This window comes from Myiozetetes cayanensis, unplaced genomic scaffold (assembly GCF_022539395.1).
Source record: "Myiozetetes cayanensis isolate MyiCay16 unplaced genomic scaffold, myiCay2020 scf3, whole genome shotgun sequence".
In the NCBI taxonomy this organism is placed as follows: domain Eukaryota; kingdom Metazoa; phylum Chordata; class Aves; order Passeriformes; family Tyrannidae; genus Myiozetetes; species Myiozetetes cayanensis.
In genome coordinates, this window is record NW_026087521.1 from 51,437,774 (window position 1) to 51,455,327 (window position 17,554).

General features: G+C 48.3%; 2 protein-coding genes across 2 annotated transcripts; one reads left to right on the top strand and one right to left on the bottom strand.

Annotated features, from left to right (window-relative positions):
* Positions 1-921: 921 nt before the first annotated feature.
* On the bottom strand, positions 922-10,453 carry EIF3L (eukaryotic translation initiation factor 3 subunit L). Its single transcript, XM_050323828.1, has 13 exons — positions 10,332-10,453; positions 10,204-10,252; positions 9,883-10,093; positions 9,211-9,290; positions 8,909-8,970; positions 7,518-7,587; positions 6,737-6,810; positions 5,791-5,962; positions 5,375-5,529; positions 4,423-4,593; positions 2,970-3,467; positions 1,919-1,999; positions 922-1,175 (listed from the first exon to the last, which is right to left on the bottom strand). Exons 1-13 carry the CDS (start codon positions 10,362-10,364, stop codon positions 1,137-1,139), a joined length of 1,695 nt encoding a protein of 564 aa, XP_050179785.1. The 5' UTR covers positions 10,365-10,453; the 3' UTR covers positions 922-1,136.
* A 252-nt stretch (positions 10,454-10,705) lies between these two features.
* ANKRD54 (ankyrin repeat domain 54) lies at positions 10,706-17,228 on the top strand. The gene is made up of 8 exons (XM_050323829.1): positions 10,706-10,988; positions 11,331-11,378; positions 12,568-12,666; positions 13,119-13,190; positions 13,597-13,644; positions 13,767-13,891; positions 14,751-14,858; positions 15,521-17,228. The coding sequence occupies exons 1-8, from the start codon at positions 10,721-10,723 to the stop codon at positions 15,593-15,595; spliced, it is 843 nt and encodes a 280-aa protein (XP_050179786.1). The 5' UTR covers positions 10,706-10,720; the 3' UTR covers positions 15,596-17,228.
* The last annotated feature ends 326 nt before the right edge of the window (positions 17,229-17,554 follow it).

Genomic DNA, 17,554 nt, shown 5'->3' on the forward strand with positions numbered 1-17,554 from the left:
TTCCCTGCTTCTAAACAGAATCACACACAGAGCCAGACTGGACTGCCAGGACCCCTCTCTCAGCAGAAAGGAACAAAGGGAGAGGTACAGAGAGCCAGGTTGTGTATCTGAAACACGCTTTGTGTAGCTTTCCTATTACACATGCAGGTTTTTGTCTTGCACCTGTTTCCACCACTCAAACACCAAACTATTTAAAGACAGCAAGAGGAGAGGGGAGAGAGGGTGTGGAGGGATGCGATTCATTCTTTGCATTCTCTTCCCCAGTATTTACAAGTCCTTGATTTCCCTTTATGGGGCTAGTTTTCAACATTTTCCTTTTTCATGGCACTGCAAATTTGTGGCTGGAGAGCTGGCAAAATTTGCATTTAAAGGGTTTTAATAAGTGAAAGGCCCTCGGGGAGTTTTCCAGAGAAACTGAATTCCAGTGAATTAAGGGCCAGGTCTTGGGCAGCACTTGTGCTGAAATAAAACACAACCTGCGGTAAGGACATCTCAGCAGATGACCAGTTAATACTGGTTGAATGTTTACAAAAATCCTTCCCCTTCATTGAAAAACACGCCAATCCTTTTTGGAGTGTTTCTGCATCTTAGTAACTAAAACGAGGGGTAGAAAGGCAAAAATACAAACTTATAGAAAAGCAGCTACAACTAAGGTTTATTCAGTGTGTGGTGTAATAGCTCTTTCCATATCCTGTGAAGACACTGTGGAATAGCTCATTTTCTCCCCGTTAACAAGCTCTGCAGCCTTCCCTGTTTGCTATGCACAGTGACTGTACAGGGCTTTGAAAGAGATCTGTCCCCTTCTGTTTCCTGCAACAGCATGGACCAAAGAGAGCACAAACCAACAGCAGCTGCCTATGTCTCCAGACGCGGTTATATTCTTCCACAAAGGAAAAATAAATCAGTACATCAGATACCAAATGCTCACCAGAAAAAATCCACCAATTTATTAGATGTCTTGTCCTTGGTGAGATAGTTTGAGCCAAACAAGTCTGCATACTTAAATACAAAAAACCTTCAGAGTCACAGGAGATTCCAGAAATGCCAGAACCCTGAGCTCCCCTCGCTCAACACAAAGAGAATAATCTCTCCCACCCACTTCTCTGCCCCAGGCCTGCATTGCATCCACGGGAGTTTTAGGGTCTTTGGCCCATCTTCTTTAGGGTTCGGTTCAGCTGGAATTAGAGAAAGCAAAGGTCAGAAAACCACATAATAATTCACATACACTACTGTTCCCCTCAGCAGGGGATCCAATGCATACAATGCTACTCCTCCCTCTCCAACTCCTTGAAAAAGAGAGCAAGTGCAGTGTGTGAAGTAGAAGGGGAACAAGTAAAACTCTCTCATCCTCTCCATGACAGCAGAGGAAGATATGGGGAGAAGAGAGGATGCAAACTTCTAGCACTGGTATTGCAACCCTGTATTGCTCAAGTCTCCAAATCTCAGGATTTTGCTGTCTAAGCTTCCAGTGCACAACAGCCTCTGTTAGGAAAGTGGAGCAGTGACAGAATGTCACCTCCTAGCCAAGCTTAATGCTGAAGTCATCTGTGCTCCAGGAACCTTTGAGGCTACTTTCTAGAGCCATAGTTATGAGGTTAGACATGATTTGGGTAGCATTACTGATAACAACACCACAGTAGTCAAGGGACAATGGAGTCAGTGTTCTTGGACAGTAAAACCCTCCTCCTTTTCCACTGTGGCTCAAATGAGCACTTCTTACAGAAAAACATACCACTCTTCAAAGGCCAGCAGCTGCTGTTTAGAGCACCTGCCTTTGCCCAGAGCCTTGTAGAGCAAGGGCTCACCCCAGCAAGGAATCACACAGCTGTCTCACACAAACGTGGATCCTCCAGGGCCTGCACAGCCCAATGCTTGCCCCACATTAGAGAGCTACAAAGCTCTGCTGCCCAGGCCTCACCTCCTCAAACTTGTGGATCTGGCGGATGAAGAAGTCTCCATAGCGTCGAGCAACCTTTGTGTCTGCAATATGGATCATGTCCTGGGAAGAGAACAGGAAAAGGACTCTGCTAGCATGGAGACAGCAAGAGCAGCTAAACATGAGGAGCAACCTGAGGGGCTTCACTCCAGCCCTGGTTCAGTATCACACATATTTAACCTGTGCTAGTCCCACAGTAACGATTCAGTATTCTATGGGCTGCCTTTCCTATACCTTTGCCTGTCATGGGGGGCCCCAAATCACACTGCATTCACTCCTCACATTCTTGCAGGCTCTGCCTATTTTTGTCTCTCTCTGCAGTAGTTTGACAGTTCCAAGCCCAATTCATGCCTCCCTTTTTCAGCAGCTAAGAATCACACTAAATGACAAGAGCACTAGGCTGAGACACAGTATGAGACCTTGCAGGAAGAGGTCTGCTCTAAGAACTAATAACAAGGGGCAACCTAGTCTCATTCCTAGCAAAAAACCTAATGGTTACTGCTATTTTCTCTGAAAATGAAGTTCTCCAAGACCCTTTGCTATGCCCTCTGCTGCTGGAGCTCCAGGGGCAGGATAGTGACATGTCCATATACCTTGTGTTTAGATTCCTCCTATCCAGAGCTAAATGCTCCTTCAATGAAAAGTGGACCTGTAACATGACCAAGAAACATCCCTGCTTCATCAAGCAACCTACGAAGTTGACAATTCCAACTGCCCACCGATAGCACTGTCACCTAATTGTCACCTCCCAGAAAACACTGACAAATAAACAGTTCCCTCTGTCCTGGGAAAGCCATTTAGGACCTTTGTTTTCTAGGTATGACAACTACCAAAGCTGCCTGTGACATCCCATCATTCTTTACCTATTGACACTCCTATTAAGCAGGGCTACAACTTCACTGTGGGCAACCAAGACCCTCACATGGCAAAGGAAAAAGGAATATTTCACACAGGATGGAGCAAAACCAGGTGCTGCCACTTCCAGAATTTCCTGGGTGAATGAATTTCCTAGCCAGCAAGTACAGATACCAACCTTGTCAATATAGAAGTCAACCTCAGAGGCAGACTGGAACTCTCCGTCAAGGGCAGATATGCCACTGGTCCATACCAGGTTCTTCATCTTGTGCTTGAAGACGAGCAGCTGGATACGAAACTCCTGCTCTGTCAGGTCTAAGAAGCCAGCCAGCTTCGCCACTGGCATAGTGGTGTAGAGCTTGAGGAAGCTACGGATGGTGGAGAGCTGGGCCTGCTGCTGAACCTCGTCGGCAAAGACCTTGAGCTGCTGTAGAAAGGGCTCCTTGTGGTAGTTAGGGTGCACGTTGTCGTAATTGGGCACCACAGGAGAAAGGAACTTGGGGCAGGCGTAACTGAAGAGCTCCTCATAGACCTGTGCGTCGCCCTTCTGCATGCGCAGCATCTTGTCCCCGTACTTCTCCCGCAGCTGCAGGTGGATGCTCTCGTCGATGCGCATGGGGTACATGGTGAGGGCGATGGCCAGCAGCGCGTGCATCTGCTCGTTCTGCTTGTTGATCTGAGACAGACAGGAGAACCTGTCAGCCTGACAGTGTGCTCAGGCTCCAGGGTGCTGAAGGGAAGCTGGGAGCTGCATTTTCCAGAGACAGACCTTTACCTGAAGCACTGATGGCCCTAATACTCAAGGGGGATGGCACAATAAGCAGTGCCTCTGGGCAAAGCAGACAGATCAAGGTTTTCACCAGTGAAAAAGAGGGCTGGACAAGAGGAAAGCTCAGAGTGAATGCATCCAGAGCCACACTGAACCTGGGTGGCCAGAAGCAGGTTTGACTGCTTTGGTAGGGAAGGTAGATAGTTTAACAGCCATGTTCTGGCAAAGGACAGTTATCAGGGAGGTCAGTGAAGCAAAAACTGTGAAGGAAGATTTATTTGAGTGTGCAATGAAACAGCTGTGTGGCTGAAAGAGACATACCAAATTTTTGAAGTGTCACAGAATTAAGACTGGCAGGATTTGGCTACACGAAGAGTTAGAAATAAATCAGGAGGATGAAAAGAAGACAGCAGCAGCAGCAGGTGGTAAAACAGGCACCAGAGACAGCTTAGGTGGAAGGAGAAAGGAACTTTTGTTACAGCCATATCTGTAAACGATTATCAGATAATGGAAATATATCCAACAATGGTAGCAACCTGAAGTGCAGGACTGGACTAAGAACATGACTCAGTTTGAAGAAGTGTCAACAAGAAAATCATTAGCAACTGATATTTAGTAACAACCTTGCCTAGAGGGAGAGTGCAAATGGAGTTGGGGCAACAGCGTGGGGAACAATCAAAATAGCTACTAACACAGCTAAGACGAAATATTGCCACATATGGCAAAGGAGTTCAAGGGATCCCCAGTCACCACCACCAGCAAAATAAGGCTGGACTATTCATCGTAGACTATCAGGTGCTGGAGGAGGGGCAAGAAAGACAAACTTTTTCTTTTGGGAAGTCTAGTCTATTCTATCTCTTACCATCTCGTACTTGTAGGTCGTCCTCTGAAACATGCTCTTGGTCCTCTGGATGTAGAGTAGGATGTTGGCAAAGACACGGATGGCATCCTGGTAACGCCGCATCATAAGGTATGCGAAGCCCACGTAGTAATAGGTGGTCACCTGGCACTCGGGCACCCGGGAGTACATGCTCTGAGAAGGAAGGATCAATGTGCAATGTTAGAGGGGAGACAACAATCCAAACAACTTGTTAGCCTGAACCCAGCCACCTCTGCTTTCACTCCCTTCCCAAATACAGAAAAGAGAGGGTTAATTCAGGATACTTCACCTCCCACCCATCCCCGAAGCAGCTTCCTCACTGTTAATTAGATCATCCCATTTCCTATGTTTTCCACTTTCAGCTTCCTGCAAGCAGAGAACTCATGCAGTGTGCCTAATATTGGTCTGCTCAGTTCCCTTTCCCCCTGTTTCATTCCATATCCTGTGCCAGACAGCACATACACAGATCTGTGCCAAGCACTGGGCCAAGCCCATGTTGCTGCTGGACTTCAGTTAGCCACAAGCAGCACCCAATTCTAGGGCAAAACCACACAAGGTGGGAACAGGCATGGTGAGAACAAAAGTCAAAAATACAAGAACGAGCCACTGACCAAGACAGGAACAGTGTGTTCAGCTAGTTACCACTGTGCTACCACTTACAGTTCCAATAATATTCCCTGTAACAACACTGCCTTCCCAACACAGAAATCATCCTAAAAAACTAGGCAATTGTGCTGCAACAGCATCAGGCATTATCATATGGCTTGATTTAATGCCAAAGCTCCAGCTGTGCCCAACTACAAACTCCTGACAACTGCAGCACATACAAACAGTACCCTCAGCTGGAAGATTCATTATGGCAATCTTTCACCAGCGTGTTTGAAGAGAGGCATTTGGAAGACTCCAAGAGAGAGGTCAGAATGTGTTGTACTACCTTCTTGTTGAGCTCAATGTTCTCCAGCACCTTGATGGCTTGGTAGTAATCCCCCAGCAGAGAGTGCAGACGCAGTAGCCCAACCAGGCTGAAATAGCCCAGCATCTTGTAGAGGGAGTGGCGACCATATTCACCAGCCACACTTTCAGGGTCACCTGGGAAAATAAGGAACCATGATGACACCCTCCAAGGAAGCAAGCTTGCCTTTCAGCACCTCTGTGTTTACCGGCAAAAGGAGCAAGGCCTGAAATGTATCACCAGCACTTGTCACTTAAGGCCAACAGAACCTGGTCCCAGCCAATCCAACCCTTGATAACGGGTTTGATCCAGCTCCCAACAAAGTTAACTGAGTTTGGTCAAATCAAAGCAAGGCAGCACAGACATCAGTGCTGCTTGGCACCACCCAGATAGCTCACCTCCACTTGTATAGACCTCCAGCTGTCGGTTGATGTTGGATTTGTCCACCAGAGAGTGCAGCACATTAAGGACACTGTGGACGTTCCAGATCTTGGGGTTGGAACGAAGGAAGTCGATTTCCTCTTCAGACTTCTTGGCTGTCTTACAGCGGTACTGGCTGAAAGACTGGAACTACAGGAAAAAGCAGAGATTCAGTGATGAGCAGCTTGTTTGCAGATGCTCAGCTAAGTGCACTAAGCTTACAAGTTGCTCACACAAATGCAATACAATAAACTAAAACTTGTATTAAAAAAAAAAAAAAAGTTTCATCTGAGATCACCTGGAAATCAAAATGGTAAATTATAGCACGTAGGGAAAAAATGGTATAGTTCACAGGGAAAAGGCCAGAAAACAGATTGAAGCAGAGAAAGATGTCTTAGACAATTAGGACAGGCAACTTAACAGAAATCCGCTGTCTGAACCAAATCAGAAGATGAGTCTGCATACACACATCTTTTTTCTGTACATGCATATATCTTTTTTTCATCCTCAAGCTTGACAAGATAGCATTTGAAGAATTATAGGCAGCTCTATTGTAAAAAGTTACAGATAAAAGAATCTACAGAGAAAAACTAATAGTATTTGAGATCTGTAGTGTTGCACTCAGAACAATAAATGTAAAAATATTTCCTAATGTCAAGATCTTAGACCACAGCTTATTTCAAATCAGGTCATCAATCTCTCTGTGTAAGCATAAAAGCCTTACTGCCTAAGAAACACAAAACTTGTGTTTTGAAACAGAAATATCGGCAAAAGTTGAGGACTCCCTAAAGAGCTGACCAAAGTTTTTTTTACATGCAATGTATGTCCTCACTATGAAAATCACAGCGAGGGAAGAGATGGAAAATTTATACAACTAATAAAGGCAAAGCCACTCCAAAATGGCCCAGACTTATAGCCACATACCTGGTATATGAATTCATCAATGATATCCCAGAGCCACTGGTTGGGCAGCTCCAGGGGAGCAGGGCCATCAGCATCTGCAGAAGAATAGATGAGAGGTTCAATACCTCGAGCAAGAACAGTGGCAGAACTGGAGGAGCAGACAAATTAAAAGAAGACAAGAATTCCCCTGAAATTCTTGTGAAAGCAGCAGATGAATGAAGCTTCCAGTAGGGCTGTGATACGTAGCTTCTGCTACCTCAACTGCCTTCACTTTCAAAGACCATGAACATGCACAGGGTTAATCTCTAAAGCATGACGGCTCTGCAGCAGCGATTCTCAGAAGCTGTACACAGACAGGAGAGGTTTATCCCAACTGATCTAATCGCCACAAAAAGCCTGGCAGGGAGTCACAAACACTAACATTTGTTCCAAAGGGTATCAACAGCAGTAAGCAGTTGTGAAAACACTGCAAGTTTCTTTAGCTTACAGCTTCATTTTAATTTTTAATAGAAATAGATCAGGCAGTTCTCAGGAAGACAGAAAGCTAAATAAGTTTTATTCTTTATAGTGTTTCAGAAAGCACTGGGGACTATTTCTACTTTTTATAGTTTTAAATTCATGGATGTAAATTGCTCTTCATTCAGCAAACTCAAACATACAGAAAGCTTGTAGACTACTTCTCCCTATGTGATCTATACACAAACATGTTGCAGTTCTTCTGACCCTTTCTCCAGTTCCACCCCTCTCCATCCACTCTCCCTCTCCAAAATTAACAAACCAGACATGGACTGCAGCAACTCACTGAGGATGTAGTTGAAGAGATTGCAGTAGTTGTAGTAGGATTCAAATCTCTGCTCCAGTGTGGGCCCTCCCTGTAATGAGAAGTCAGCACCGTCTGCTTTGTTTTGAGCACCAAAGAGGGAAATTCATGGGCAACAGCATACAAAGGACAGTGAGTAGTCATAGCAGTAGAGGGTCTCTTTCAGAAGAGTTAAAGCCAGTACCTAACTAGGACACCCACCAGCATCACCCAGGAAGCCTGAAATTGTATCACTGTTGTCCCATAGAACAGGGCTGACTTTTCCTGTATAGGTAGCTTCTCCCAGGACAACCAAGCACTCAAAATTCCTGTGAATACTATGCACTAACCTTCCCTCTTCCCCTTTCTACTGTCCAGACTTAAGAACTTCCTATACCTTCATCAGCTTTCTTACTTTCTCCCTTTATGAGAGGCCTTAATAAACTAACAATTCTGTTTCTGGACAGCATTTCTAAACACTTTGACCTACTGGTAAGGAATCATTCTCTTCCTAGAGTCATCTCCCTTGTTCAGCCTGGAGACACTGAGTCTGAGAACCACTAACAGCAAAGTTTAAGAAACCAGTTTCTCCTGTTAAAGCCTGTCCTGGGTTAACACAGCAGCCTTTTTAAAGTGCTCATTTCTCCACCCTCTGGTCCCCAGTAAAACTGCAATTATTACTTATATACCCCGTAAGTTGTGAGTGTGTTCAGCTTTTTTCCCCAAGTACTGTGATTTTCTCACTGACTTTAAAACAGCCTAAGAAAAAAAATAGTGAGGGATTTGTTTTGTTTCACAAAGCATTATTCCTTCCACTTCCTTCTCCTGTATCCTTTATGGTATCCATATTTCCCTCTTTCCAACATACTCTGACCCCATGAGGAGTTTTTAGTCACAAATAATGCACCTCCCTCTTGTGACACACCCTCTGACCCAGTTGCTCATCTGAGGAAAAAAGAGCCACAAAGAAACACACCAAAAAAAAGCACTTAAAAGGAAAATTCAATTACCTCCCAAAGCCTCCTACGTCCCTAACTCACTAACCAATACACTGAATGTCAGTAACAAACAGCCTCTTGAAAACTCAGATCCATCTTCCGATTCATTTGATCTACCAGGGAACCCTGCACACTCATTATGACCAAGCCTGAAGAGACAGCTAACTAGCCTCAGATAGTCTTTCCAGCAATCAGTGAATCCTTACTAAACTAACAAAAGGCAAGAATTCCAAGCTTCCCTGGAAGCAATGTGACTTAGCAGCTCACAAACCCACAAATCCTGTCTTGCAAAAACTGTGGGACCACTGAAACTGTGGTGGCAGCAAGACTTGGCGAGTTTGCTGGCACAAAGAAAACAGCATTCAACCCACAGGAAGACAAAGGGCCAACACTCACGCTGACTTTGGCGTAGATGTGCCTGTAGTACAGCTCCTTGTACAGGATGAGGAAAACAGCATCTGGAAAAGATGACAGAAGGGGACATGAGCAAGCTACAAGACCTATTACCCTCCTGCCACAATCACAGAGGGAAGCGCAAAAAGATACTTTGCAGTTTGACTCCTTGCCAGGCACCTGCTGAAGGAGTTGCCAGAGTGAACAAAGACAACTGACTCAGGCAGCAGCAACGATGTGCACCTGCTCACTCATGGACCAGATTTAGGTCCTTCTCTCTCTGACAACCAAAGAGAAAGACTTACCGTTCCCAACCTGAGGGGCAATGGCCTCGGCCTCTGGCCATGGGGTGTTCTTAAAAAACCTTTCTGTCAGTTTTGTCCAGCTGAAAGACAGACACACGTGGTATGAGAAACCACTTTCCAGGATGACAGTGATGGAGCTAGAGATGACAACAGAGACACCTTGGGCTTGATGAAGGCTGAGAACCACCCCCACCCCCTGTAACTTCAGTGTTGAGGCAAAGAACAAGAACTGCAAACTAAGCAGTTAGTCTTCATCCCTCAGGCACAAAACAGCCGTGCATGTTACTTCCACATTTTCTTTATGGAAACAGCTACAAGCAGGAGTGAAAGAGTATCTGTAGGGAACAGACACAAAAGTTACACCTTGCAGCTTTCTGTAAACTGCCTGGCTAGCATGACTGAGGTCCCTTTTTGTAGCCTACATACCTGTTAGGTCAGGGCTCATATTCTTCTTCAGGGGGGTCACAACTCACCTATACTTATTTGACCCTAACAGACTGGAAATATTTTTTTTTTCCCCAGTAACCAAACCAAACCTAATTTAGAGAAAGATCAAGTTTCGAACAACACAGGTAGCAGCAAGATTTGGTAAGCCTTTCCTTTTAAGGGCAGAGTGCACTGTCATCACAGTTTAAACGATGATTCCCACTTGTAGGGAGGACGGTGTTGTACCTGTTCTCATAAATGTCCTGGATCTCGTACACCTTCTGGTCAATAACATCACTGGAAACTCGGCTGGCCTGGAGCTCGTACACCTTCTGATCAATGAGATCTGACACCGTCTTGTGAAAATACTGAATGAAGTTTTTGATCACTTCGGGGATCACCTGGTAGGTCTGCTGCTCGTACTGGCGCTCGTAGGCCAGGTCTTGCTTCGGGTCTCCTGCAGGGAAGGCGCAGCAGTGAAGCAGCCGCCGCACGGCCCGGCCCGGCCCCACAGACCCCGCCGGGCGCCGGGTCCCCCGCGGCACCGCGGCCCAGGCCAGCACTCACCCGTGTGCATATCATAGTCGTTGGAGTACGCGTAGGGGTCGTAGGCAGCCTGCAGGGAGAGGGCGGCAGTGAGTGCCCGCGAACAGCCCGGCCGCGCCCCCCGCGTCCCCCGCGCCCCCCGCCCGCACCTCGTTGTCGTAGTCCTCGCCCGGGTAGGCCATGGCGGCGACGGCGCGGCGCGGAAAGGGCTCCGGGAGGAAACGGGGGCCTGGGGCGGGCACAGGGGAGGGGCTCGGAGCGGCCAGCTGATCACTTCCACTGGTTAAAGCGACTGTCCGTCTTCAGCTCGCTGAGCCGCCATGGGCTGCCTGTGGCCCGTCCCTCCCTCTGACTGGAGAAAGCGCCTGCCCGTCAGGCTTTCCTGCTCACCGCCTCCCTCCTCCTCTTCCTCCTCACCCGCGCCCTCCCTATTGGCTGCAAGCACGGGGCGAGGCGTCTCCCATTGGTGGAGCGGATACGGCCCGCCCAGTTGTTATGGTGACGCCCCGCCCCTCTGCCCGGCCCGGCCCGGGAGGGGATGGAAGGTGGCGGCGCTGCCGACGCGGCGCCCGCCGCGGGGCCGGGGCCGGAGTCGGGGCCGGGGCCGGAGCCGGAGCCACAGCCGCCGGTCGGGCTGCCGCTGCTGGAGCCCGGGCTGCCGCTGGGGCCGGCGGCGGGCGCGCCCCTCGGGTACCTGCACGTCCTGTGGCAGCGGGAGGAGCCCGCGGGCAAGATCCCGGCCCGCCGCCTGCGTAGGGCCGCCCGCCTGCACCGCCGGCTGGGGCCTACGGGCAAGGAGGCCCACGGTGAGCGGGGGGCGGCGGGGAGCCTCTGTCCCGTCCCAAAACAGCCCTGCCTTCGGCCGGCTCCGCATGGGACGGGGGTCGGATCTGTTCGGGGGCGGCTTGAGAAGTTATCCCTGGTTCTGCCAGAGGAGGGTGCCGGTCAGGAGTGGGAGGGCTTCCGGAGGACACGAGGAGAGCTGTTCTTACCTGGTGGCTTGATCTCCGGCTTCCCCTTCTCTGGGCTGAGCCAGGAGCAGCAGCGCGATTTGGCCCCACACCTGGGCCAACCTACTGGGATGTTTCAGTAGGGAAACGCACCTTTTTTCTCTGTTCTGCTTAGTAATTGCTTTCTTTTCTACACAGCTCTGAAAAGGCTGCGTGAAGCTGCCAATAGCAACGACTTAGACACAGGTAAGGCTGTCAGTCCCACTTATGATCTCTTCCTGGAAGGGCAGTATGTGGAGGACTCTTATTTTAGGAGAGGACGAAGTAGGTGCTGATAGTTTGTGGACATGGTGCTTTATTTGCTTCAGATCTAGAAAATGCTCTTTTGGAGCCCAGTTTCATTCTCTGATCAGAGTGAAGCTGGTCATAGTGCTCACTTTTTCACTGCCCCTGGTTCATAGTGTTAATTTTCCAAATGCATTGAGCTAAATCAGCACTGCACTGTTCCAGCTGCTTTGGTATGTACCTGTTGCCCAGTTGTTTGGCTGTTGCAGGATATGCTGCTAAAGATCACAAAATATAGTGAACCTGTCAGCATTTTTAACAGCTACATAGTGGGCTTTATTTTATGCACCTATCAGGGTTACTCTGTCAGGGTGATCTCGAAACAACAATAGTAATAACTCTTACGTTGTTCTTACCCATGTTGCAATAGATGCTATTTTTATGTCCCTAATCTTTGCAGCCTTTACTGGTCTCTTTGCACTGCTCTTGGAGGGTCGGTGCACTCCCCTGCCTGCTTCCCATACTGTAGCCACCATTTCCTTACTTTTGCCACATGAGATATGGCAAAAAAACAGGACTTTCAGATGGATCTAGGAAGGGGCATAGTCGAAACAGGTGTGAAGAAACGGCTTTTCTCACTACACGTGCTTACACTGTGAAACTTCTGACCACGGGTCCATGTTGGTGTGAAAAGTTTACACAGGCACAGAAAAGGACCATGCGAATCCACAGGGAAAGCCCACGGAGGCGTAGTAAGCACAGGATGCTAACTCTAACTTGGGAAGTGCCTGAGATGCAGATGAGTAAAGCTGAGAGTTAGCCCCACATCCTTCCTGTCTTTTTATACTCTAGGCATTTGCTGCTGATTGTCCTTGGAGCTTGACAGTTTGGCTAGATGGATCCTTAGCCATTACAGCTGTTGGCTTATCTTTCATGGCAACATGTGAAAGGTGGTAAAGGCTGAAACAGAGGGTGGAGGTTGTGCTGCCTCAGCTGGTTCTGCTGAGCTAGGATGCTGGTGGGAACTGGTTCAAGTCCAGTTGACTTGACAGCTATGTATATCTACCCCAGAAGAGTGGATAGGATTACCCCTCTCCAGTCAGTTGCCTCTTCAGCTTACCTGCTTTCTTCTCCTCCTTGGTGCTGTCAGTGCAGCAACTCTTGGAGGATGGAACTGACCCCTGTGCTGCGGACGACAAAGGCCGGACAGCCCTGCACTTCGCCTCCTGCAATGGCAATGATCACATCGGTGAGTGGGGAGGGGGAGTTCTGCCTTCCAACCTCTTTGTGGCCGAGATTTCAAAGGATGCTCTTTATTTTGATTCAGCATGTGACAGAGATTGCTCTTTTGTGTCAAAGTTGCCAGCTGAACTCTGGGCCCAGGGCTTGCCATGTCACCCTGCTGGAGGGGGAACAGGACCTCCCAGTTTTAGGGCTGTACTGATGCAGAGGGAAGGGTGTCCTTCCTCACAGTTGTTCCCCTCAGGGAGCTCAGGTGCAGTGACACCACCTGACTTTGAGCTGAGTCCTTCTGCATTGCTACATCAACCCCTGTTCCCTGTCTCAGTAAGGCAGCTGATGAGCTTAACAGAAGCACCTGTAGGGCAGCCTGGTGGCTGCAACATGGACCTGTGGCCCATGTGGGCCTGACCTGTGGGGCAAAGGGAAGGGACTGATGTGGCTCTGTTTCCTTGTTTCCAGTGCAACTGCTTCTGGACCATGGGGCTGACCCAAACCAGAGAGATGGGCTGGGCAACACCCCGCTACATTTGGGTAAGTGCCACAGAGATGAGCTTTGCATGCAGAGAGGTGAGGTGAACACTGCCTTACTGTTCCTTTCCTCTCCACCTTCCTCTTCCCTGTGCCTCACAGTATGCATCCCCAGATTTAAGGACCTAGAAGAGGCTCTTTGAATTTCACTAGCTTCACTCCTCACAAAGTTTAGGCTCGGAAAAAAGGTTTGAGAGACTCAATTTCCCTCCCTCTGCCAGCCCCAAGGAGCACAAGCTCTGTTCCAGAGAGAGTACTCAGGCTTGAGTGTGAGGTTATCCTAGCATTTGGGCTGTTCTTCCTTCCTGTGGCAAAGAAGCCCTTTGGGAAGCAGCAAGCTCCGTGCTTGAGCAGGAACTTGTTTTTGCTAGTACCTCTGAGTTGTGTGTCCTGTGTTTTCCCTCCCCAGCTGCCTGCACGAACCATGTTCCTGTCATCACCACGCTGCTGCGCGGAGGTAACATTTCCTCTATAACAATTACAGCCTGTCCCTTTCCTGCCTGCCCTGTTGATACTCCCCAGGGACACCAGATCTTGACAACAAATCTCACTTTCTGTCCTTGCTCGTGCATCTTGCAGGGGCCAGAGTTGACGCCTTGGATCGAGCCGGCAGAACGCCGCTGCACCTTGCTAAATCGAAGCTGAACATCCTGCAGGAAGGACTGTCCCACAGCCTGGAGGCCGTACGCCTGGAAGTGAAACAGGTAAAAGAAACAGTACCATGTTCTGGTAAGTTGGTGCAGCCCCTGGCAGCATCCCACACCTTTTATTTAAATACCTGTCTGTAGGTTCTTAACCACTGTGGGGAGAGTTTGACTTTCCCTTCCATTTTCAGAGACCTTCCTTTTTCCCAGTGTCTACTCTAAATTTTTGCAGGACCTCCCTTGGCTCTGATAGGCCAAGGATGCATTGAATATCATAATTCTCGGACTTTATGGAGCACTCCTTTTCTTCTACCACCATGTAAGACAGATGCCTTGTGGCAGGAGAGGGACTGCAGCATGAGGCTGTAGCTAGGATGTATACATGCAGGGACTCTGCATTTCTAGCATAGCCTACCTTGCTCTAATACGGAAATAGGAAAGCAGTTGTGGGGTTAAAAATGCACAGGGCATGGGCCTCATGTCAGGAGCCTTATAGGAGCCACAAGGATTTTCACTCCCTATGCACAAGCAGATCCTGCTGGACTAGGAAGTCCCTGCTCCTCACAGTGAGGGAAGCTAGCTAGCCATAAAGAAAAGCTTGGTGCTTTTGGGGCTAGACCTTATGCTGCTTCAGCTGGGCCCATCTCTCTTTCCTGTTTTCCTAAACCAGACACAAGGATTACAACTGGTCTGTTTGTGGCTGATGAATGCCTCTGGTGACTCACTGGGCTCTTGTGCTGCCATTAGTGCCATGCAGTTGCTTTGCATGTGTTCTTCTCTAAGGATCACGTACGCTGACACGGGATGCAGCATCAAGGCCGTGTGCTTGGCGATTTAACTGCAATTCAATTTTTCTTTGAAAAATGCCCCAGCCTAGTGTAACTCTCTGATGTTTGCCTCTTGTGCCTCTTGGTTTCAGATTATCCAGATGTTGCGGGAATACCTGGACCGTTTGGGGAGGCATGAGCAGAAGGAACAGCTGGATGACCTCTGTTCCAGGTTACAGATGACAAGCACAAAGGAGCAGGTAGGCAGCGTTGAGCTGCTGTGACTCACCTTGTGTTGTGGCTCCTGTGTGTGGGAGAATGCGACTACATGAGCAGTGGGGGACACTGAAGACACGGTTATGGTTCTTGTTCACACTGGGTCAAGTGGGCAAGTTATGTGATGACTCATGGTACTCCTTTAGGTTGGAATTCAAAATGCAGAAAGCATTGCTGTGCCTAGCAGCTCAGGAGAGAAGCTGAACATCAGATGGGCTGAGGGCACAGTCATTTTAAGGCCAGGATCAGCACAACCACACTGGATTGCAGGGCCTGGTTTTTTTTTTTTCTTGCAAAGGATTGGCCCTTAGAAACAGGCTTAGAGAAAACACCCCTGATACCACTGAATTTTGGGTAATGCAGCAACATGCTTTTATTTTAAGGACTGGCTAAATCACACAGGGTGGAGGTCAAGCATCCACCTCCTGAGGAATATGGAGAGCTCCCATTGCCTCATGGATCATAAGAGCCCTTCTATGTGATTGTTGGGACCAAAGGGATCCTGTCCTAGCATGAGCTCAGCACGGGCATTACTGGCAGTCCTAGTTCAGGGGTGGTCCCTGCTATGTTGGGGTTTATTCTGTCGTGGTGAGTGGCTGCACAGCTGCATTCCCCTGCCTGACAGCCAGATGTGTTCTTCTGTCAGGTGGACGAGGTTACAGATCTCCTGGCCAGCTTCACGTCACTCAGCCTGCAGATGCAGAAGATGGAGAACAGGTAATGGGCTTCCAAATCATCTTTCTGATGCAGCAGGAGAAGCCTTAAAAAGAAAAAAAGGAAGCTGAAGCTTGCTTCCCAGATCGCTGAATAAACATTGCTACCAGCGGCCTTTCCTGCCAGACTGACTCTCCCGTGGTGCTCAGACTGTTCCTGCTGGTGCTGCCACAGCTACCTCATGGGGAGGCAGCAGGCTTTGGACCACAGAGGCAACAGACAACAGTGCCACAGCTGTGACTTTGGGGTAAAAGAGCTGCTCTACCTTTTATCAGATGGGCTGGTGGTGAATAGGATACCTTTTCTACAGATATTTTGCCTTCTCCTAAGTACTTCAGCTCAATGTAGGTGGTGGCTGATGGCATGTGCAGTCACCAGCCCTGACTACAGCTGGCCAGCGTCAAAGTAATGCTTGGAACAGGCACTTTTTGCCACCTCCATATTGCTCAGTTACATGAGGGAGAAAGTGAATGCCTTGGACAACAGAAGGCTTTGTGCTGTGAGAAGTACACACGCTTAATTCTGCATGCTAGCAGCTGAGCAAACATACTGCCTTGAGAGACGTGCAGTGAGGCTTAATCCTCACCTTCCCCAGAGCCTGTGGTCAGAGGGCAGCGAATCTGTCTGGTTCCAAATGGGATACAAAGTTTTTCATCGCTAGACTAACAGCTTTCACTGGCCTCATTTTTTAAATCACTGCTGCAAGTTAGTGCTTAGATACTACAGTGTAGCACTTGCAAAAAATACCCAGGTACACAGCTAGCAGGTCAGAGCTGCCCTGATGCAAGAATAAGGTTTGGAGGGTGACAATCTTAACACAGTTTTAGGTAGACATATACATAAAAACCGCCATAACTGACTTTTGTGTTTCCCGTTACTGGCAGTCTCAGGCAAGAGGTCCAGCTGTGACAGGAGGTGTTGCACGTGCAGCCATATTATTGGGCTGGGATGGAGGTGCCTCAGCAGTACCAAACTGACTGCTCGGCCATGGAGAGCCTTAAATGCAGTGTGAGAAACAAATAATGACTTCTGCTGTGAGTCTGAAGTGATGAAGCTGTGCTGTGAATTGATTTTGCTGCTCTCTCACTTCTGCCCCTGTGGTTAGTAATGAAGATTTAGATTGCTTTGTTTTGGAGCAGGGATCATGAAATCCCATTGATAGGGTGCTAACAGCAGCAGAGTAACAGGAACATGCCCAATAGTAATCTGAGTTCCCACCTGTGTACCACACCGTGGTAGTGCTGGTAGCCATACCCATCCCACAGCTTGGGAATCACTGGTTTGGAAGAGTTCCTTATTAGGATTCAGCTTAACTGTGCAACAGCCACAGTTTGGAGCATTCTTCAGAGACCTTTAGGTCAGCATGCTCTCTGATATCTGCCTCTTGTCCAGGAAGAGATTAAGTGGACCTCTGTGTTCAAAGCTGAGATACCAGAAATAGGCATGGCTTTTAAATGGGTTCATCCATGGGGTGCTGGAGGACACGACTGGGACCTGCAGTCCTGTGGCTGGGCTGGAGCTGTCACTGTGAATAGTGGCACTTCATTAGGATGTGCTGGATGGAAAGGATGCCGAGGAGGTGGGAGACAATCTGACCTTTTTGTATTTTAAAGTTCAATAAAATCCTGTCAGCCTTTTAAGACTCCTCAGCCAAGTTTTCTTTTTCAGAGCAGCCCATTTCTCTTTCTTTGCCATATGTTCCAGGCCCCACACGCAGCACTGGACTTGGTAATTGCTACTCTCGTAGCTGGTACCAAAATCAAAAGCGACAACACAAAGTTGTTTGAATTCAAACACTGCTCTGTTTGCAGATCAAAGTACATGGTTTCTGACTGACCTTTTCTGATCCTGACTCCCACAGCCAAGAAATCCAAACTTTAAATCTAGGCAGTTGCTGTGAAACCAAACATAGAGGACAGAGAATCTCAGCAGGAGTGCTTCTGCACTCTTGGAAAAGTATGGAGCT

Coding starts and splice junctions, on each gene's coding strand:
- ANKRD54 (XM_050323829.1), top strand. CDS start 10,721: ATGGAAGGTGGCGGCGCTGCCGACGCGGCGCCCGCCGCGGGGCCGGGG. Junction 11,379..12,567: donor TAGCAACGACTTAGACACAG/GTAAGGCTGTCA, acceptor TGGTGCTGTCAG/TGCAGCAACTCTTGGAGGAT. Junction 13,892..14,750: donor TACGCCTGGAAGTGAAACAG/GTAAAAGAAACA, acceptor TCTTGGTTTCAG/ATTATCCAGATGTTGCGGGA.
- EIF3L (XM_050323828.1), bottom strand. CDS start 10,364: ATGGCCTACCCGGGCGAGGACTACGACAACGAG. Junction 8,971..9,210: donor TGCCCCTCAGGTTGGGAACG/GTAAGTCTTTCT, acceptor CATCTTTTCCAG/ATGCTGTTTTCCTCATCCTG. Junction 3,468..4,422: donor CGACCTACAAGTACGAGATG/GTAAGAGATAGA, acceptor TGTCTGTCTCAG/ATCAACAAGCAGAACGAGCA.